We start from the raw sequence: 23,385 nt of genomic DNA on the forward strand, positions 1-23,385 counted from the left end.
CCGTGGGGCGCACTCACCGGGAGCGCGCGCGCGCCGGCGGCCAGATTTCCTTCGCGCTCTCGCCGGCCGGGGTTTCCTCTCTCCAGCCGGTAGCCGCCAGCCGAGTCCGTGATTGCGCTCCCTCCCGGCGCATGCGTCGTGGACGCGGGGCTCCGCGGCCGGCCGGGCTCTGCACTCGCCCCTCCCCTCGCGGCCGCCTGCCCCGGCGCGTCCGGGCGCGCATGCGACTTTCCCCGTTAGGCAGCCCCGATCCGCGCCGAGCTGCTCCCGGGGATCCCGAGGAAACACCACTCCTGCGGGCCGGCGCGTGCTCGCTCCGCGGCCGCAGAGGGAAGCGGGATGCCCCGGGGTCCCCTTTCCCCGCGCAGGCCGGGAGGCGGGGCCTAGCGGAGGGTGCGGCCGCCCGCAGCGGTTTGGGCGGCTCGCGGCTCCCCGGGATGCGGCGCTCCCAGCCTGTGGGAGCCTTCTGGCCCGACAAGGGCCTGTGTACACTCTTGGCCTGTGACGCCAAGTTAAAAACTTCTCCAACCCGACTTGGAACTGGTCGGCTTCCTCTCCTGGAGCTGCGTGGACTGCCGGGGACTCGGTTTCCCGGCCGCTCGCTGGAGGTGGGCATGGGCAAACCAAGTGACCTCGGCTGCAAAAGGTCGGAATGTGTTTGCTCCTTTTATGAAAAGGCAAGAGATACCGTAAAGATGAGGGTGGCTCCAGGGATGAACCGGGACCATAGATTACACTGGTTTCGTGGCCACTGCACCCGAATTATTGGGGGAAAAGCCTTTAGACCCTTCCTAGTAATTTCTTTTAAAGATCAACTTGGACATGAAACAAAGCAATAAGTAAACCTGCACTCTTTAGCTCCAAAATCCTCCCTCCAGGGTTATGTCCACCTCAGTAAGAATTAAATTCTCAGAGTATGCACAGAATAAGAGAACTTCAAAACCGGAGAATTTAGGTGCGTACTCCCCCAAGCAGTGTGAACGCTGAAAAAGGAGAATCCTCAAATTCCCGGCTAATCTGGGCTTCGTAGCCAGACCCTGTACCGAGAACTTTTCCTTGGTGCCTGTTTTGTTCACTTTGTCATCGAAAGGCTCTTACTGAACTTTTCTGCTGTTCCGAATCCAGCTCCTGCTCTGGATCGTTTTAGTTGAAGAATTAACCACTTCTCCATTCAGTCCCTGTGGTCCAGGCAGGACACTCCAAGGAGGAAAACTTGAATTCTCTCTCAGCCTGGCAGTTACTACCAAGAAGGACTGCTTTCCAATGGACTTGAATCTGGAAGAATAAAGCCTTTCCATGTGTGACTGATGAAAAAGGAGGCGGATTCAAAGGGGGAAGTGTAGCTGATGCTTCACTAAGTGTAGTCTGACTTTGGGGGCTACATTCCTCAGGAAGTTTCAGTTAAAGTAATCAATACATTCCTGATTGTGTTTGCTTTATTGCTTAAACCAATGAGAGCTTTTTTGCCACAGACAAGTCAGTGTCTTGATCACTGGTGGGTAGTCAAAAAAAAAAAAAAAAGGAAGTAAGGTTAATAATGCTGATGAAGTACTAGGTTGCAGCCAGACGAGAGCACCTGAATGCTAGGTTGAATGTTTCAGTTTAGTCTAGAAACAGTACCTTTTTATATCCCAGTCTTCTCTAGTACATATCTTCAAAATGGTCTTTGCCCCTTTTAATGATTTCATTGTCCTCTTACACCTGTGACTCCTCCTCCTCACCTTCTGTGTTTAATTATTTACCAACACCTGTTGATATCCCTTGATTTTTCTGCTCAGTCCTCTGCCACTGTTTGAGTATTTCCCACGGCTCAGTTTACAACTTTCCCCCATATTCTCTCCAGGGAGTGGGGAAAAAACCTTTTTTTTATCCAACTTTAACATTCTTTGTTTTCATCAAACAAAAACTTGGCCTCATAGTTTCATAAATTCTAAATCTAGGTTCCCAGTTCTAAACTCCCTGCTTAAGCACCACGTGTGTTAGTTGTGTGTCCTGTAAACCCAGGTGCCTTGCCCTTGCTGTCGTTTAAACTGAGTGTTTCCGATGGCTTTTCGGGTGACTTCCCCATGAAGTTCGTCATCTGTAGAATGAGGATAATAGTCTCAGCTCATAGGACAATTGGAGGCAGCTGTATATTAACACTGCCTGCTATGTAAATTCCATGTCAAGTATTGGCCACTTCAAATGTTTTTGAAATTAAAATTTAATTACACCATCTTACCCCCTTTCCTTTCCTCCCTCCAGTCCTTCCCATGAACCACACGTTGCTCTCTCTCAAACTCATGGCCTCTATTTCTCTAATTTGTGTATGTGTGTACATTTCTAAATATATAAATACAGCCTGCTTAGTTTGTATACTGTTACCTGTATGGATATGATTTCAGGGCTAGACACTTGATATTGGATAACGAGCTGAGGGACTCTTCTCTGGGGAAGACTTTCCCCCCGATTTTGGTATTCCTTAGTTGACTATAGTTTTTGTCAAGGGTAGAGGCCCCATGAGATTTCCCCTTTCATGTTAGCATGTCTATTGATGTCTTCTTTGTTAGGGTCTTGTTTAGGCAGCCATATTGTTATGACTTCACAGATGTAGCTTCTAGAAAACTGGCATGGCAAACTTCCTGTTCCTCTGTTTCTTACAATCTTTCTGCCTCTTCTTCCACTAGGACACCAGACCTTAGGTACATACTTGTAATCCTAGCACCGGGGTGGCCAAGACAGGAGGGTGGTGAGTTCAAGGCTAACCTAGGATACCCAGCAGGACCTGTCTTTAAAAAGTAAGAGAAACCATACCATATTCCTTATAAGACTACTATTTGCAGTTCGTCTGAGTGCTTAATCATCGCCAGAATGCTCGTGCCTGCCCTCCAACCTCATGGCCTGCCATTTGCTCCTGTGACATTCCAGAAACATCTTTTCAGTTCATTGCTAATCACCACCCACTTTCAGGCTTTGACAGAGGCGATGCTGTGAGCCTGTGCCTGCTTGCTGCTGTCCCTGTTCTTAAGCCTGCCCCCTCAACTCCCATGTGTCAAAAAGATCTCGGTATGTTATTTAAGTATCCCTACTCTTCTTCACCTACACAGTACCCACAGCTTCTTTATTTACTGTTTCTCCCACAATACTTCTTACTTGCGTATGTATCTGTTTAATGTTCAATGTCTCGTTAATTAACCATCTCCCCTACCAGATGATTACTTCAAGAGTTTTATTAACTATTTATTTACAGCATTTGTTTAAATATCTGTCATGAATAAGTAATTGAGTGAATGAGATCAGAGAAGCTAGAAAGATCTTTATATCCCCAACTATAATTGGAGGCAGAATGTCAAGAGGTAGCTCTAAAAATTTATATAAATATATAAAGGAGGGATAAACTGGAATTCATTTGGGAAGATCATATAGTTAGTACAGTTGTCTTAGTATTTGAGAATCCAGAAGAATGTGGAACACTATTATAGAATTATCTATATAAGAACATGAGACTACAATAAAGTTATCTATATTAGAATGTGTGTCACTGTAAATAGATAAAGCTACCACCTGTGTAGGAGTATTCAACTCTGGAATAGATAAGTTACTGTTTGTATGAATGTGACACTGATTGAGAAAGCTGCCACCTGTATAATAGGTGTAACATTAATAGAGGATGTTGCCGCCAGTATAGGATGCTAAGTCCAAAGTGGGGAGCAAATAGCATCAAGTATCTCATCTTCTAAGTAACTACTAATATTTGATGAGAAATCTGCTCCTTCAGCCATGGTCAAAGTTGTGAAAAATGGATCTTCGATAGTCATCTCTAACTTCACACTCAAGCACAGCCCTTAAGAAGGAAATCCTTGCAAGTATCACTCAATGAAACCATGTTGCTGCTGTGGCTGCCTCCTCTTCTGTCTGCTTCCTCGTGTGTGTGTGTGTGTGTGTGTGTGTGTGTGTGTGTGTGTGTGTGTGTGTGTGTGTACACTCATGCCCTAAGAATCAAAGCACTCTACCCCTCAACTACATCTCCAGCTACTGACTCTTTTTAAGACAAGTCTCACAAATGTATGTAGCCCAGGCTGCCCTCAAACTTGTGTTCTTCCTCTGTACCCCTGAAGCCAGATCTTAATTTCCTAGTGAGTGCTGTCTTTTTCTTTCTTCCCCTTTTCATTCCATGTTAAGTGACTAAGGCTTCAATAGCATCCAAATGAACTTTAAGAGTCTAAATGGAGGCTGAAATCTCATCCCTAGGCAGATTTATCAGTATCACCCAATACTTACCAGAACAGGAAGAAAGAGAGTTGAAGAGAAACCCCTGACCAGAGGTGGGTTGAACTAAGTCAAAGCACACATCCCCACCATTTTGATATGGTCAGGGTGTGATATTTCTCGTGATTTGACTGGCTGAAAGTACTGTCTGGGCTCGAACCATTTTGACACAGAGAGAGAAAGGAAATTCTAACAGCAAGAAGATTAGGTATACTTCTGCAGGATGTGGGGGTGCAGCTAAAAGATCAGAAGAGATGGGTTAAACCTGATCTGTGTTCATGTTGAACACAGGACTGTGCCATGGGAGGCTGGCCCAGTTTCTAGGAGAATTCAGCATGCCTCATTAATGAACAAGTATTTGGATGCAATATGGATTTTAGGCTATCTAAATGTATTCCCTTTTCCCCCAGGTTTCTTGGAGTTGAAACAAGGAAGGGGAAAAAACTAACAGGCTAAAACATAACCCCATTTGAGTCCAGCCTTGGCTACATAACTAGACCCTGTCTTAAAGCAGCATCTTCCATCTTCAGAGTTCTTTGAATTCCGTTCTGACTTGGAACTGAAAGTAGAGTTTCAACTCAGATAGAATTAATGACCCAGTGTGGGGAGAGGTTAACACACTCAAGCTTTAAGGGATTTGCTGCGTAGTACTCCTGGAATTTCAATGCACATGCCAATCACCTAGGCATCTCATTAAAGTGAAAATTCAACCCAGTTAGTTTGGATAGGGCCAGAGTTCATGCACTTCTAACAAATTTCCTGGAAATGCCCACAACACTAGAAAGAAATTTGAATAAGACTATATAAGTAGAAGAAGAGATTTCAATAGTACACAGTTGTCAAGGATAACTAAAATATAAGAATGAAATAGAAAGTGAACTTTCATAAGTCACAATTATTGAGTATTGGGCAATCAAAAACTGTCAAATTTCTGTCCTATCAAATTGTTGAATATACTGAAGAATATTACATATCAGTTTTCTCACAGACTGACAAATACCTATGTCCTAGTGAAATGACAAGTGTATTTATGAAATAGAGGCTTATAATCATGAGTTTCTGCTAGAAGAATGTGTGTGTACATCTTATGGAAGGGTATCCTGAACTCACACGCAATCATCCTATTCTAAAATACTACAATTGTGTGGTTTTTACAAATGTCACTCTTCAGAACTGTGTTTGTGGATAAACTGCCATAACTGGATGGATCAGAGTTAAGAAGGAAAAGTTTATCTTTCATTTTAACTAATTTTAGCTGTTAATTTTAACATTAAAAAGAAAGGGACAGCTATTTTAAAAAGGAAGAAAGACGGCCTAGAGGAATAGTTCAGTGATTAAGATCACTGGCTGCTCTTTCAGAGGACCTGGGTTCAGTTCTCAGCAGCATCCTGGCAGCTCACAAGCATCTGTAAGTCTAGTTCCAGGGTGTTTGGTGCCCTTTCTGGCTCTCCTTGAGCACCAGGCACAGGCGATGTGCAGAACAATATTCAGGCAAAACACCCATATAAATAAAAATTTAAAATAAAAGGAAAAGAGCACATTGCATAGGTGTTTTACACTTGGTTTCATCTGAAGGAAAACCAGTGCTCATGTTTACCTGCATTAGGTAACACAAGAACTGCGTTGTGACTTTATGGTAATATGGTTCTTCCTTTCATCCCATGATTGTTGTAACCCAAACAAGAATTCATCCATCCATTTCTCAAGGAATTCAGAAATTAAGTGAATTTAACTAGGTAGCCATTTCTTCAATAAGATTTTCCTAGAAAGTCGGCTCTGTAGAGACAGCTCCCCTGGTAAACCTCAAATGGGACCTTAGTTCAGGTGCTCAGCACCCAAGTCAAAGCCAGGTATGGCACTGTGTGCCTTTGATGCAGCATTGGGGAGCAGAATGCAAGGACCCAAGGGACGAGGGAATACACCCCTTGCTCAACCATCCAGCTTTTCTATGAGAGGCTCTACCTCAGAAATTAAGGTGAAGAGCAGTTAAGAAAGACACCCAAAATAAACCTCTGACCTCCGCATGCACATTCAGATGGCATGCTCACCCATGCATACATGGGTGCACACATACAAAATGTATTAATTATATTTATAAAGTTATATTTATTTCCTCCCATGGGTCCTTTTAGAAGTGATTAAGCAACACAGAGTATTTGTTGGTTTTGTCCAACAGGAATCAGAAAAAAATAAATCACAAGATGTGGGATGTCCTGTATGTTGTGAATATGTGTTGCTTTAATTGGTTGGTGAATACAACTGTTGTGACCAGTGACCAGGCAGAATACATAACTCAAACAGAGTTATGGAGACAAAGAAGGCAGAGTCAAGGAGATGCCACGTAGCTGCCTGGGAAACAAGATGTGAGGTAACAATTCTCAGACCTTGTAGAAAGATATAGATGATTAGAAATGGGGTAATTTATATGTAGAGCTAGCCAGTAAGAAGCCTGAGCCATCCGCCCAACAATAATAGTATTAAGCCTTAGAGTGCCTACTTGGGAACTGGCAGATGGGAGAGAAAATGGTCCAGTGGGACCGGGCAAGGCGAGACAGAGAAAGCTATCAACTACAGTCACAGAAGAATATTAAGGAGTAAAATTTCATATTTGCAAGAGACACTATTCCTAAATACGTGAAAAAAATTCAATTGACATGTAGGCTTTGATTCTTACATAAAATGAAAATAAGGTCTATACATTTAATCTGATTATAAAGTCAATAGGAAATAAAGCACTGGATACATACACTTAAAGTTATTTATTAACTAGTCCTACTTGGCATCATTATCACTGTTGGAGCTGTCACTGTCATAAGTGGAAATGTTTCTAATTGAAGACACCATCATATCGGCAATGCCTTTTTTGGGGTTTTCTTCCAAGTCAGTCTGTATTGCGCCAACTTCTGATAGTTTCCATTCAAGTTCTACAATAAATAAAAACCCGCCATTAAACCGGATGACAATCTTGGAAAAATGGAGATGAATTTCTCATCAACATGAAACAGAAGCTGACTCTGATAAAATGAGTGTGGAAACTGAGCCTGGCGAGAGGGCTCACAAGGTACAGATGCTTGCCACCAAGTCTGACAGACAACCTGAGACTAATCCCTGAGACCCACATGGTGAAGGGAAGGAACCAACTTTTAAAAGTTATCCTCAGACCACATGCATATTATGACATTCCAGTACACACACACACACACACACACACACACACACACACACACACACAATGGTAAAATATAAAAACCAATAGTGTAGAAGTGCAGATGATTTAAACCTGAATGACACAGTGTTATACCATCAGAATTATGTTGGATAAAGTTATCCTTAACAGGGGAAATGAATAAAATGTTCACCTTACAAAGACTAAAAATAAGAAGGTCAAAAGTGTACACAGGCCGGGCTGTGGTGGCACACACTTTTAATGCCACCACTCAGGAGGCAGAGGCAGCAGATCTCTGTGAGTTCAGGCCAACATAGTCTACAAAGCTACACAGAGAAACCCTGACTGGGAGAAAGGATCTATTTAGCTCACGGTTACAAGTTATAGTCCATTATGTCTGCTGTCCGGGGAGTGCAGTGAATGCAGGCATACAGGCTTGACTGGATTTCTCCACTTTACATACTTCAGCATCCTCTGCTTAGGGAATGGTACCACCTGCAGTAGATGGTGCTTCTCATCTTAATTAACATAAAAAGGTAATTCCCTCAGACAGACCCAAAATACACCTCTCAGTTGATTCTAGTTGACAACACATCACAAATACTTTCCTAATGGAGTTAAAAAGTGTAAAACACAAGAGAATTCTCACAGATGTCAGAAGAATTGTCACTAGAAAACTACAATCATCTCACAGTCTCTCAGGAAGTGACAGACACATAAATTAAGGAGTATTTAATGAGAGAAAGATAAGATTTTAAAGTTATTAAATCAGATATAAAAGGAAGAAGTTTAGAAAATTATCATTGAGCTTAAAAAGACAACTTTCAGGATGCTATACTGCTATTTACTGAAAAGTTTCAAACTTACAATGCAAGCATTTCTTATATTTCTATGTGTATGTATGTGTGCATGTATATATATTCACATATACATTATGGCTAAAATATAAGAAAATGACCAAGTGCCTCAAAACAAATATAGAACAATCATATAATTATGGGTATTTTGGCCTAGCAATATAATTCTCGGCTTATTTCCAAAATTATTGAACAGATTATTTGTACATCCATGCTTTAATAGCATTATTCATATCAATCAAAAGGTAAAAGCAATGTAAGTGTCCATCAAAGAAGGAATGTATCCTTGCAATGTGGCCTTGTAGACCCTGGAGCATTGTTCAGACTTAAGTAAAGGAAGCCCTGACACTTCCTGGAAGGATGAACCATGACAATATTATGTTGAGTGAAAGGAAAAATGAAAAACAGTATTATCCTACTTATATGGTGTGTCTGAAGTCATCAATTTTGTAGAGATAGAAAGTGGATTGGTGGCTTCCAGGGGTGGGAAAGAATGCAGAATGCAAACTTACTGCTTAATGGGTCCAGTGTCACTATACAAGATGGTAAGCGTTGTGGGTATGGATGAAAGTTACAGCAACACAACAATGTGAAAGTCAGTGTCACTTAATGGTATAATCTAACACAATGATGATAGAGATTTTCAGCTCCATAAAATAGGTTAAAATAGTATCCAGATATGAAAAAGTCAAAAGGATTTTTTTAGGAGGTTAAAAAAAACATTAAAAGGGGTAAACTATAAAGTCCGGTGCTGTGTGCTATTGAAAAGAAAGTAAAAGAAAACTGTTCCGCAACTGTTTCAGAGATGAAGACTCACAGGGAATTATCAACCAACAACCCCAGGGCAACATCTGGATAGGTGGTACAGAGGATGTACAGGACAAAAGCCCCCAGAGAAAAGAAAGAGGCTTAATTGGTCTGGGAACACAGGGAAGGATAAATGGAAATGAGGAGAACCTTATATACAGGGCTTGGACCAGGAGGATAAAGGTGAGGAATCTGGGTAAAAGTAAAGACTTTATGACAAAGTGTGAGCGTAAAGTTCTGTCTGGGATCCTCAGTGACTAAGCCCAGCCCAACTAAGGCATCCACTATCCAGGACCGAGAAGTGGAGGTGTGGAGGTGGACTGAATTTTAAACTAGATGGTTTACATTTTTAGAGCTATTTTAGACAGACACCATTAAGATTTTTAAGCAGGCCGGGCGGTGGTCGTGCACGCCTTTAATCCCAACACTCGGGAGGCAGAGGCAGGCGGATCTCTGTGAGTTCGAGGCCGGGCTGGACCGACAGCCTCCAAAACAATACAGAGAAACCCTAGAAACCCTGTCTCAAAACCAAAAAAAAGATTTTTAAGCAAAAGGTGTTATGATATCATAAGCATGACAACAGGAAAGCTGATCTGGAGGGATTTTAAGAGGAATTGAATGAGGGCTGGAGAAATGACTGGAGAGACGGATGACGGATCCCAGCACACACATGGAAGACCATGGGTGCCTGGAGCTCCAGTGCCAGGGAATGCAACAACTGTTTCTGGCTTCCATGGGCACCCAACATGCACATTGCACAGGGACACACACATGCTAACATATTTTTTAAAATCTTAAAAAGAAGAAAATTAAGGGGAAAACTTTGTTTCAAAGAAATAAATTCCTATATTTATTTGATCATCTGGAGAACTTTTCACTTGTTACTTTCACAAACATTAAAAAAATCATTACCTTCTAACTTGAGGTTTATCCCTCCACATTCTATAATTCCAATGAATTTGCCTTCTATCTGACCATTTTTATAAATGAAAATTGTTGGTAAACAGTTGTCATGGTAGTGTTCAATACAGCTATTCACGATGGCCTTAAGGAATTTAGTTTCTGGGAACTTTCTTGCTAGGAGGCTAAGATGCTGGTTCACCAACAAGCACATGGGGACGCTAAAAAAGAGAATGCACACAGTGTGTTTCAAATACAGATTGCTCCTCTCAGTCTAGCCAGATAAGTGAAACCTATCTATTGAAAAAATAGTTCTTTACTTTTTATATAAAATCATATTTGTAACCTAGGAATGATGCTGGTACACTGGGACTCTGCATCCTAATTTAGGTAAACTACATTCCACTTAGCATCCTAGGTGGAAGAATATAGGAACACAAACAAAAACCAGGCATGTCTAGGGGTTCTGGGGCAGTCCTGAGCTGCAATAAAGGGATCCAACAACTCTTGTCACTCCTTGGTCTGATCTCACAGGTACTCCCATCCAGAGTGCCTCATCTCGAACTTCTTGGCTTTCTTGACCCTAATAAATTTCACCCAGTCTTCTGCATCCTGCATCCCGGTATCCAGAATTACTTCTCATCTAAAATTTAAAACTGGTTGAAAGTAGGATCCCAAACTTCCAGTTCTTCCCACCTCACCGATCACAGACCCCCACTGCACACTCTCCCAGCCCTCCCTTCCTCCCAGTACCACTCTGCACCTTAGTACCTGAGTTCAGAGCTGACTCCCTGCCACCCATGCCCCACACACCTCCACTGTCGTCCATGCTCCTTGGTTTTATTCTGTTTCTCTCGCCTGTCTTCTTACTTCCCCTTCTCCAAAGAGTTTTTCGACTTTACATAAACATATTAAAGCTCATAAATCTTAGTTTTTTAAAAAGAAAGTCTCATAACTTGGAATCCCTTTCTAACAATCACCTTCTTTCCTTATGAAAGTGTGTGTGTGTGTGTGTGTGTGTGTGTGTGTGTGTGTGTGTGTGTGTGAAAAACCAACAACAAAAGCTGCCCTCTTGAATTTCGGTCACCTCTGTTCCTGGGATACTCGCCTTTGGTTCCTGTCATATCATGTTCTGTTAACTTCCTTTTGCTCTCTCTGAATCCTTCCTTACCATGATCTTTTTTTCAATATTTTTTAAATTGGCTTAGACCAAAAATCTCTATACAATGTCTACTCAGTAATCCAGTCACATCCGCTCCACCTCCTTGTTTAATTGCGCTCCATCTGGTCTCCTTGCCCATTGCTTCACTCGCTCCTTATCTGAGCTCCATTAAGTCACCCTAATTTGTTACCCATACTCATCCCTATTTACAAAGGGAACACAGCATGGAAGTCTCGTCACATAAGCCTCATGGAAGTGTCATCATACAACCCTGAGATTGCACATGTGGCCCAAGCTTAAAAACCTCCAGTGGCTACTCCTCACTGGCATAAAATCTGAACTCCTTAATGTAGTTTCAGAAGGTCTTCATAACTGCTTTCTTGCCCAGTATGGTAGCCTGCCAGACATTGCATCACACTGTCGGATTGAGGCAAATCTAAATTCTGGAGGCATTGTGATTCTTCGGACTTCTGTACTTTGGTTCACATTGTGCAGCTCATCTAAAATACCTCACTCAAGCCTGTCCACTTTCCCAGCCTGAGAATTTTCTTTTCCTTTTCTGATACCAAGATCAAGAAGGAGAACTTGCTGTGAGGTTATTTCCTCAAGTTGAAACATTTTCCCCAGTAGGGAAGCAGGAAGAACCGTAGATTCAGGAAGCTAAGGAAACTCAAAGGGCCAGGAAACTCTAGAAATTTACAAGATTTAGAAAGCTCATAGTTGGGAGATTCACAAGCCTATAAGATCCTAGGAAGGGAGCTGGGCTGGTGCCTGCCTAATATGCATCAAGTTCTGGGTTTGATTCCCAGTATATCGTAAAACAAGTGTGATGGTACACACTAATGTCAGAATGTGTGGGGTGGAGGAGGATCAGGAGCTCAAGATGATCCTTTGCTGAGTTTGAGGTCATCTTAGTGGGGTGTGTGTATATTTGTGGTGTGTGTGGGGGGGTGATATAGGAGGTTTAATTACCAAACAGTGATCACTATTCTAACAAATGTTACAGACTTCAGATTGGAGATGAAAATATTTTAGCATACTTAATTTAATCCCTAGAGATAAAAATCCTACAATGTATTAATGTGTCATACATGTTTCTGTCTCTGAAGTTACTCCTCATCACAGGCACAAGCTAGACACATTTTTAAAGCATCATGCCACTAACATTCTGAAATTATCACATTCTATAGTAATTACCTTGATCTGTATAGATGAATTACAACCCACAAATCTTTTTCTGCGTTTGTAACTTCATTCACATACTGATTTCCAGAAATTTCTCTCAATTCTCCAAATTTTTGTTTCTTCTTAAGTGCTTTCCATTCCTTCAAACGCTTTTCTCTAGTTTAAACAAAAATGTTAGGTGTTATATTCTTTTATTCTTTTTTTTCCTTTTTTCTTTTGTTTGTTTGTTTTCGAGATAGGGTTTCTCTGTATTGCTTTGGAGCCTGTCCTGGAACTCACTCTGTTGACCAGGCTGGTCTCGAACTCACAGAGATTTGCCTGCCTCTGTCTCCCGAGTGCTGGGGATAAGTGTTATATTCTTTTATTATGTATTTATTCTCTCTCTCTCTCTGTGTGTGTGTGTGTGTGTGTGTCCATCTGTCTGTCTGCCTGCTTGAGGAGCCCAAAGGCCTTAGATTCCCTGGCAGTGGAATTATAGGCAGTTGTGATCCATCTGATGGGGGCATTCTGGGGACTGAACATTTTAGCATATGCATATATGCATGTGTGTGCTTGTATGCGTGTGTATGTGCACACCATTGCACATGTGTGGAGATAGAGAACATCTTGTAGGAGTTGGCTCTCTCCTTCCAGCAGGTGGGTCCCAAGTAACAAATTCAGGCCATGGGACTTGGCAGCAAGCACCTCCACCCACTGAGCCATCTCAGTGGCCCTCATTTCCTGTATTCTTGATGTTCTGGCATCTAGAACTTTGCTAATCCTCTAGAGAATACTCATTTCAGAACTGGCTGGTTCTGGGAAAGAACAAACACTTGCCAGACAGCACATTCTTCAAATGCAAGTCAGTCAACTTGGAAAGCACATCCTTGGTCGTTTTTTATTTTCTCTTATTTTTTGAGGCAAGGCCTGGCTATGTCCCCGAGACTGGTCTCACACTCCTGGGCTCAGATAGTCCTCCCACCTCAACTCCAAAGTGTCTGGGACTTTGGGCATGCACCACCATGCCCGGTTTCAACCCCCCCCCCTTTCCCCTGTGGTTGTTGTTTTGTTTTCTTTTTTACAAGGCTCCCTGCCCTAGTCATTCCAGAACCTGGTAACCAGATAACTAACAACAGACCTACCCCAGAGCCCACCAAATCGATTCAAACTATCTAATCATAAGCCTGCTTACTCCTGCCTTGCATGCTCTCTCCCACAGAAACCACAACGAAGGCTGCGATTTTTTTCCTGGCTGCTTTTGATCCTGACCTGCTCAGGTGTTTTTCTTTGTGGGCCCATGTGTCAGGATGCACCTCTCCCCTTGAGAATGGTAACTGTCAGTGGCAGCCACCTCCTGATCAGACTTGTGTCAAAGCAAACAACTCCCAAGCACACTTCAGAACACACTGGCCTCCTTTCATACGGTAGAAGTGTGCCAGATGAAAACTCATTGTACGTAACAACAAAGCCAAACACAATGACATCCAAAGAGAACAATGATACAGACCGAGGTCTACTACTAGGTACTTTCTTAGTGGTACAACTCCCAACTTCTCTCTTCCCACTCATTTTCCCTCACTAGTTCACTGGAAAGGTTACCACATGGATTAATTCTGCCATCAGGAAGACACTGTTTAGTGGCCTGCACTTTTCAATTAACAATCAAATCCGTTGGGATTCATGTACATAGACAGAAAGCCCTCTAGCTATTTTAAGCAGAAAGGAACTTAATCTGGGAAATTAAGCGCTTTGTGAACTTGATGAAAGGGTGGGAGTAGACTCTAGGCTGGGCAACCAGGAATGACTCCCAGAACAACACTGCAAAACTGGTCTGCCAAGGCTTTCTTTGCCGCAATCCAGAAACTGGGGAATCTGGATTCCAATTGTTGGCCCAAGTATTACATTACTCTGAGACTCAGAGAGACACAATAACAACTGCTGGCACTAGGAACCCGTCTCCCTAGCAACAATCTGAGGATGAGAAACTGCTGCCAGAACAATGGCTCCAGAATCATGACGCAAATTCTAGGTTCAGACCACTTAAATGGACGCTTTAGGCTTTTTTTTTTAACCTCTGCTTTCTTCATTTAATTTAGCTCTGTGAGTATGTTAGCAGAACCTGAAACACATTTGCTGCAACAGAGTCTGAGAAATGCAGCTTTAGCTTCTAGCTTCTGTTCTACTGTAACATGCATCAGGAGAAAAAGGAATATATGTCAAGGAAGACAGTTTACTATTTGCCACAAAAATACATTGCAAGCTGGGCGTTGGTGGCACATGCCTTTAATCCCAGCACTCGGGAGGTAGAGGCAGGCGGATCTATGTGAGTTTGAGGCCAGCCTGGTCTACAGAGCAAGTTTCAGGACAGCCTCTAAAACAATACAGAGAAACCCTGTCTAGAAAAAACAAACAAAAAATTATATTGTAGATGTGTTCATGACCACATTTAGACATTTCTTCTTCCTTTTAGCTACAGGAGCCTCTGGGTTTAATTCACTTGTTATTTCATAGCTGGTTACCTACCAATGGCATTTTGTCTCTAATTTCTTGATTAAGATATTTTTCACTTCTTTATCTTACTCCGATGAACCTAATCATCATTATAGACTCCTCTTTGGTGGCTTGCAGGAAGACCACACTTGCAAGCTTCTTTCTGAGAGGAGATGGCAACCAATGAGAGGGGTGAAAGTGGTGCATTCCTTTCTGGTACACAGTCTAGAGTGTCCTGTGCCAGCTTCCACACATATCCCTGCCTCACATGGGAAGACGTACAGGATTCTAAGTTGACATAGCCCTAAAGTGCCCAGACCGCAGACACTGCCTGGGAAAGAGCTGCTCAAGGGATCTGTAGGAGATGAGATAAAAAAAATTAAGGGACATCAAAATGATACCACTCAAACGCTTTTAAATTTATTTTTATTTCATTCATGTGTATGGGTCTTATGCCTGAATATATATATATATCTGTGCACCACTTGCATGTCTGGTGCCCATGGAGGACAGAAGAAGGGGTCAAACCCCCTGAAACTGGAGAGGGCTATGAGTCTCCATGTGCATGCTGGGAAACCAGGTTCTCTGTGTTCTTTACCACTGAGTCACCTCTCCAGCCCCAAGTAACTTTTTGATCACTGAAAACAAATCCTGTATCCATTTGTGGTTACCTCCTACTTGTTTATTCTAAGATTTGGTATCCAATAATGTCCTTTCTACTTATAGAGCCTTTTCTGATTTGTTTCTTTCTCTTATATTTTCAAAGTTCATCTATTTGGTAGTTATAGTAGCTACCATGCTGGACGCAACTTATCACAGAAAGAGTTTATTTGTGCCTATGGCTCCAGAGGGACAAGAGTCCATCACTGTGAGGAAGCATGGCAGTTAACAGGCATGAGCCAGAGGAGGAAGCTCGGAGACCACATCCTCAAGCACAAAAGCAGGGAGAGCAAATGGGAGCAGAGCAAGGCTATGAGCTCTTAAAGCCTCTCTCGACCCCCACAGTGAGGCAGCTCCCCCACCAAGGTTGCACTATTTCCTCAAACAGCATCACCAATTGGAGACAAAATGTTCAAATATCTGAGCCCAAGGGGAAAAATATCTTATACATTTCATGCTACATGTGAAACACTCCAGGGGAATTGAAAAGAAAATGTACAAAAGTGAAAAACACACCTCAGGACTTCACAAATCCAAGCAACCAAAAGAAAGAATCAGAAAATCAAAAGGCAGGACTATTGCTATTATTAATCCAGAAGCACAGATTTAAAAAAATGAATAGAGTGAACAAGGCTTAAAGGACCTGTGGGCACTGTCCAGCAGGTCAACATAATATTCCAGGAGCCCAAAAGGAGCAGACACAGAGAAAGGGAATGTTTTCAGAATTAATGCCAGTCAGTTTCCCAAATATGATTAAAGACACCAGTCTAAAATCCAGTATATCAGATACACTTCAAGTAAGACAAACCCAAAGACACCCACGTTGTGACAAAGCAGTGTCAATCATGCAAGCAGCAATAGCAAATCAAGTTATGGCATAAAATATGCTCTTGACAAGGTTTAACAAGCCAATGAGTATCGGTCCCACAGCAACACAATACTGTACCTGTATGTCTCAATAGCTTTTATGTCTTCTTCATCAAATTCGTCCTCGGCTTCTTTTAATTGTGCAAGTGTCATCTTCTCATATGGTTTAACTAAAACACAAATTTCAGTTCTAAACATTATTTTTACTTTATACCCAACTTCTAGAAAACAAAAAACCAAAACCCACAACCCTAACAGCTTAGGTAGCAGAGATCAACAATATCTTTAAGAAACCTCTAACAAGCAGCTACAACACAGTTACACATTGCAGAAACTAATATTAGCATGTTTGATTCCCTCAACGTTGGCAGAACTGACAGGACACTTGCCAGAGTAGCTGGGAAGATCAATTAGATCCTTAAATTTAGGTTTCTCCCAAGTACCTGGCAACATTAATGGAGAAGATCCTCTATTAAATGAACAAAAGAGAAGGTAATCTCAAAGTAGAGGGACACAGTAGAAGAAATCTCACCAGGTTTTATAAGCACTTTTTAGCACTTTTATTAACTGGCATGTGCCTTTCCACTCACAAATCATCCATTTTGGGTAGCAATCTCCTAATCTTCAGTGGACAGGCAGAGTCTATATTAAACTATAGCTAGTTCCCTCTTCCATTTTCATGAGATGTATCTTTCTACCTTCGTTGTATTATCCCCTCCATGCAGCCCGCCATCTCACCCTTCATTGTATTATCCCCTCCGCACACCACCAAATGCACACTATACCCATTGCCTCCTTCTGCAAGCGTAACACCATCTCTTCAATTTCATCTTTTGGTTCTTCTTTTGGAGGAAGAATGCCAAAATCTCTTAAAATTTCATTCCATTCTGTATCTTCATTTGGATCCTACACACACAGAGTATACTCTATTAACATAGCTGGGCATTGTAAGATGTGCTGATGAAATTGACTGGTGGGTGGTGTACCCAAATACAAAGCTGTTCGTGGTTTGAAAAACAGACCTACTTCTCCCACCAAGAGTGAGACTGCATACTTTGATTAACAGGGCACATCTATCCTCAGTATTACAGAGAGGCTTATAAAAAGATCAACTTAGAAGCTGACCAGATGGCTTATCGGGTAAAGGCTGTTGTCACACAAGCCTGGTGACCTGAGTCAGTATCCAGATCCTGCATAAAGGTAGAGAGAACTGTCTACACATGGTTGTCCTCTGATCTCTACTGTGACATATGTGCCCCAACCACATCATACACACACATACAATAATAAATAAATACATTTCAAAAATCAGTTGGACCATGTATATAAAATTCTAAGAAAGTAAACTTAGAAGTCACAGAAAATATACTGATGACTACAGTGAGCAATCAATCCTTAGTTACATAATGTTCCAGACTGTCAGGTGAACTTATTTCTATTTTGAGGTGCATAGATTTAAGAACCCTCATGCTTAAATATGAGAGGCTAGGCTTGCTGACTTTTCTAACACAATAAATAAATATCTAGAGACTGGCATTAGGGTTCAAGCTTTAAACTAAAAATCAGAAAAGCAAAGCAGCCAAGGCACTACCTCTTACCTTCACCTCAGGCTGAAGGGGCTGATCTGACTCCACAAGTTCTCACCAAATTTCAGACTTCTGCCTCTCCTCAGAGCAGCTGGAGAATCCATCTCTACATGAGACTCTTTGCTTTTATTTATTTATTTATTTGCCTCTCTAGTGCAGGGATTGAAGGTGTGGGTGAGCCCTTTCTCTTTAGGACTGGACCAATCTTATATAGCTCAGTGTGGCCTGGAATTAAAGGTGTGTACTACCACCACCTAGCTTCTATAGCTAACTAGTATGGCTGCTTTGCTATTTTGATCTCCAGTGGCTTTAATACATCATAAACAATATATCACCACAGGCTTTGATGAAGAAAGCTACTATATTCTGAAATGTCCTACAGATAGAATAATATATCAAGAAAATGTGGCCTGGTACACGGGGTAGTGCATGCTGTTGATCCCAGGATTTAGAAATCATATGCAGGCAGGTCTCTGTGAGTTCCAGGTCAGCTTGGTCTACACAGTGAGTTCTAGGCCAGGTAGGCCTATATGGCGAGGCCTTATCACAAGGAATGGGAAAAAGAGAATGTGGTTGAGTGCATTGATGAAAGACTGTGGTCCAGCACTCAGGCTATGAGTTCAAAATCAGCCTTGGCTGCACAATGAGTTCCATTCTGACACACACAAGATGCAGTCTAAAAAATAAAACAAAACTCAACAACAACCAACAGTAAAAAATGAAATAAAGAAAGCAGGCATGGCTAAGAATTTAAGCTAGAAATGAAGTTCTAAAAACAAAATAAAGTACTATAAGATTTTGTCTATGGTTCCCCATGACAGATCAGGTATACATTTCACTGAGTTACAAGTGGTTGTGAGCCTTCTGATATGGATGCTGGAAACCAAACCCAGGTTCTGTGGAAGAGCTGTTATGTGTTCTTAACCACTGGGCCATTTCTCCAGCCCCTTTTAACTTTTTTAATTGAAAGCATTTTTCATTCAAGATATTATGATCCCTCATATCCTCCCAGATTCTTCCAACACATCCAGTGTCACACCTTTAGAAAATACACAGGCAAACAACCAAACCAAAATAAAAAAGAAAATAAAAAGCATGAGAAACACAAACACATACACAAAAATGAAGCCCATAAAAACCCCACAAAATTAGGAATATTAATATATAAGCAAAAGACCAATAAAGTTTAAAAGAAAAAGCCTAAACAAACCAATATGAGACAAAACCATCTCCAAAATGCCATTGAGTTTGTTTTGTGTTGACTATCCACTGCTAGGCATGGGGCTTGCTTGCCCTTAAGCGTGTCTCATATACCCACTGAGACACCAGTGGAGAAAACTAATTTTTCCTTTGCAAGTAGTTGTCAATTGGAAATAGCATCTTGGTTAGGGATGGAAGCTCCTGTCCACTTCTCCTTCTCAGCACCAGACCCTTCTGGCTTGGACCCGTACAGGTCCTGTGCATGCTCCCACAGCTTCTGAGAATTCATATGAGCATCAGTCCTGTTGTGTCTGGAAGACACTCTCCCTTGGTATTTTAAAATCTCCTCTTCCCTGAGCCCTAGAGGGAGGGTTTGATGAAGACATTCCATTTAGGATTGAATATTCCAAGGTCTCTCACTCTCTGCACATTGTCTAGCTGTGGGTCTCTACTGAAGGAGGAAGCTTCTTTGATGATAGCTGATCTATGGCTGGAGCAGAATGTTGTTAGGAGTGATTTTTCTGCTGTGTTCCTTTAGCAGAACAACAGCATTTAATTTCCCCCAAGCCCACAGCTTTTCTAGTTAGGTTTCTGGCCACTTTTTATTTATTTATTTATTTATTTATTTACTTACTTATTTATTTATTTATTCATTATTCTTTCTTTATTTATTTGAAGTTTTCTTCTTTATTTTTAAATTTAAATTAGAAACAAGGTTGCTTCACATGTCAATTCCAGGTCCCTCTCCCTTTCCCCCATTTATTTTTTTTTTGTTTTGTTTTTGAGACAGGGTTTCTCTGTGGCTTTGGAACCTGTCCTGGAACTCACTCTGTAGACCAGGCTGGTCTCAAACTCACAGAGATCCACCTGCCTCTGCCTCCTAAGTGCTGAGATTAAAGGCGTGTGCCACCACCACCCAGCCACTTTTTTTTTTAATATATAGAGTCTCACTCTGTCACCTAAGCTGGCCTACAAGTCACCATGCTAGGAATATTAAGTATTTATAATTTATAATAATAAAGATAATCGCAGCATGGCAAAAACACTATTACCATTTGTGGGAATAGATTTGTGGCCCCTATTTCTGTTAGATAACATTCCATACCTAATTCTAAAAGTCAAGGGAAGGGCACTGTCGAACACTGTTAAAATCACATTGCAATGATGTCCTAGATGAGTCAAATAAGAAATTGGGAAGTTTGACTGAATATATAAGAATATATTATTGTGACTCTCAGGATATGAGTTATCAAGAAAAACTCGTCAGATTCACTCTTATAGAACAGGCCCATGTTTAAAGCATGTGGACTGGCTGTTGAATCAATCAATGGAAAATAATAGTAAGGGCAAAGAGAGGTCAATGTACTGTTGTTCTCTGTTGGTTTCACTTCAGCAGAGTTCCTGAAAAGCAATTACCGCAAAGCAGGACAGACTGCAATGCCAGGCTAATTGCACTTGTGAACAGCCGTCGAACACGAAACGACTTGATGACACATGAATTCGCTTAAAATAGCTTAACAAATTGTTTGGTCTACAAAGCCACCCAAAATAAGTATGGTAAACCAAGAAAATCCCAATGCATTTCACTAGGGAGCAAGTAAGAGAAGGCTCTTATTAGATCAGTAAGTGAGGATTTTACTCTGAGAAAGGAGAAAAGGATAGGAGGGAGGGAGGGGCCAACGGAGGACACTCTTTTTCTAAATTAAAACTGTATTATAAAGAGCCCACAAATAAAAAAATCACCTTGTAAAATTACCCAGAACCAAAATCTTGAAATGTATAGCTGTAGTTTAACTTTTTCTATTTACAAAAATTTAAATGTGTGTGTGTGTGTGTGTGTGTGTGTGTGTGTGTGTGTGTGTGTGTGTGAGTGTGAGATGGAGAGAGAGAGAGAGAGAGAGAGAGAGAGAGAGAGAGAGAGAGAGAGAGAGAGAGAGAGAGAGAGAGAGAGGACAACCTACATGAGTTGGTTCTCACTCCCCACCAAGTATGTCCCAGAGATCGAACTCAGGTTTTCAGGCTTGGCAGCAAGCATCTGAACCCACTGAAGCATCTCACAGGCCAATGGATTTCACTCCTCTAGGAGAGAGGACAGTCAAACTGAATCCACTTGGGCCAACGCTATTCCAGGACTCCGGGGTAAAAGGCAATACTAGACAACGGAGTGTCTCCTGTAGCCTCTCATGAAAACTGGCATTCTCTTAAAACTGGACAGAGAAGCACAAAATAGCCCTCACCAAGAGCAAATACTAGAACGTAACCCGTGGAGGGCACACCCCACTCCATTCACGCCCCCCAGCTTGGAGTTCGCTGGCTTACCACTGTCAGGGTCCCAACCACAGTCCTGCCCCTCACCTGCATGATGTTCTCTTGTGCCCCTCACTAGGGGTCAAGGTCCCAAACTTGCTCCAGACTGGCAGAGGGAGCCAGCCACCTCTGGCTAGTGGTTTCTAACGTCCCAGGGATGGGGCCGGGAGAAACAGAACCTCCTGCGCATGTCCAACGGTAAGATCAGTTGCCAAGCAACACAGAGGCCTGGTTCCCAGGTGTGTGGACCCTGGTGCATCAGGTCCTGGGGCTTTCCTGTTGGTCACGTGGTGATTGTGTCGCTGCCATTCCACCCTCCTCTGCCACCGCCATGTTCAAGCCTACTCGGCAAGGTTGAATCCAGTATTCATGGAGAAAAACAAAAAACAAATTCCTTGCTTGGAGAACCCTTCAGAGGAGTTCTTAACTATAGTCTATTTGGAGATGGAATTTTAAGGGGCATCTAGGCACTCGCCTCAAGTTGTGAGTGTAATTTGTTGTGTCTCCCCTCCATTTTTTTTTTAAAGCTTGGACCACGCCTTTTCATCAGGATCCCTTCTGGCTCCATGTGCCTGTGAACCTAACCTCTGGGTGAGATGAGGAGAAGTATGGGAGCCGGAGGTCAACCCGGGCTACATATTGAGAATCTGCCTCAAATGAACAAAATTAAAACGAAATAAAAGTCACTAGAAGAAAGGACCCCGCACTCCATTTGGGAACTCTGGCTTAGGTGGGAGACAATAGAGAGTTGGGTTTCTCTGTGTTTACATCAAGAAAGGATTTTACTAGGAATAATTTACTAGGGAAACAACCATGCAAGTTTATGCACATGGTCCCAGAAACAAGAAAACATGTACTTAGCATAAGGATTCAGGCATTATGCTGGCCTGCCCCTGTCACCTGGCAGAATGTACTCAGGCAGTACCCTGGTCAGCCCAGGCTTCCATGGAGGTGCAAAGGACCCTTTTAAGAGAAGGACTCTGCCCACGTAATGGTCTTTCTGCCTGCTCATCTCTTTCTGCTCTCTTCTATTTCCGGCTCCTCTCTTTCCACTCTCTTTCCTGCTGCTCCCCTGGGGCAGACTGGACTTTTCCCATCTCTCCTCTCCTGTCCTCTCTGTCTCTGTCTTTTTGTCTCTTTTCTCTTCCCTTCCCCCTTCCATCTCTGTTCCCAGTTAGCCAACACCTACCCCTCCCTTTGTGGTACATCACCCGCAGAATCTGCAGCAAAACAACTCTTAGTAACGCCATTATTTTAAAAATTTTCTAGACAGGTCTTCTGTGTGTAGTTTTGTAGACCAGGCTGGCCTGAAACTCACAGAGGTCCAACTGTCTCTGCCTCCGGTGCTGGGATTCAAGGCGTATGCCACCGCTATCCAGCTAGTAACACAATATTAAAACTTGAGTTCAGTAATGGAGCAATTCACCTGCAGTGACCAGGGCAGATTATTATAGATTCCAATACAGCATCTACACTCCGAGCATCCTACAGTGTTTGTGTGTGACACACTTAAGTGAAAACAGTAGTCTTTGTAACCACGTCTTGGTATTTCTGCTTTTCACCCTTCCTCACTTTTATGTGACATCCCTTAAAATACACACGCAATTCATGTCTGTCTGGACTTTTAGCGGACTCTTCTGCCTAATATTCAAACCCCCTTTATTTTATTTTAGAAACAATCTTATTTTACTTATCAATCCCCCCATTCCTCGCCCTGTCATCCTCCTATGCTCCCCACCGAACTCCCAACCCACCCCCCACCAACTCCCCAAGGATAGTGAGGCCCTCCACGGAGGACCATCAAAGTCTGTTACATCATTTGGGGGAGGGCCTAGGCCCTCCTTCCTGTATCTGGGCTGGAATAGTGTCCTGCCATAGGGAATGGGCTCCCAAAGTCCGTTTGTGCACTAGGCATAAACACTGGCTCCACTGTTTGAGGTCCCATAGACTTCCCAGGTCTCCTAGCTGGCA

The 23,385-nt window shown here is 42.3% G+C and overlaps 2 protein-coding genes across 2 annotated transcripts in view; both read right to left on the bottom strand.

Annotated features, from left to right (window-relative positions):
• Clock (clock circadian regulator) overlaps positions 1-36 on the bottom strand; it is an 81,817-nt gene extending 81,781 nt beyond the window's left edge. The window contains exon 1 of the mRNA XM_040747228.1: positions 18-36. The gene's annotated coding sequence lies outside the window, so the exon portion shown is untranslated. The remainder of the gene's footprint in view (positions 1-17) is intronic.
• Positions 37-6,992: 6,956 nt separating this feature from the next.
• Pdcl2 (phosducin like 2) lies at positions 6,993-21,620 on the bottom strand. The gene is made up of 6 exons (XM_021233385.2): positions 21,463-21,620; positions 17,107-17,227; positions 16,401-16,491; positions 12,338-12,481; positions 9,991-10,199; positions 6,993-7,172 (listed from the first exon to the last, which is right to left on the bottom strand). Exons 1-6 carry the CDS (start codon positions 21,466-21,468, stop codon positions 7,021-7,023), a joined length of 723 nt encoding a protein of 240 aa, XP_021089044.2. The 5' UTR covers positions 21,469-21,620; the 3' UTR covers positions 6,993-7,020.
• Between the last annotated feature and the right edge of the window lie 1,765 nt (positions 21,621-23,385).

This window comes from Mesocricetus auratus, unplaced genomic scaffold (assembly GCF_017639785.1).
Source record: "Mesocricetus auratus isolate SY011 unplaced genomic scaffold, BCM_Maur_2.0 Super-Scaffold_100006, whole genome shotgun sequence".
NCBI classification, from domain to species: Eukaryota; Metazoa; Chordata; class Mammalia; order Rodentia; family Cricetidae; genus Mesocricetus; species Mesocricetus auratus.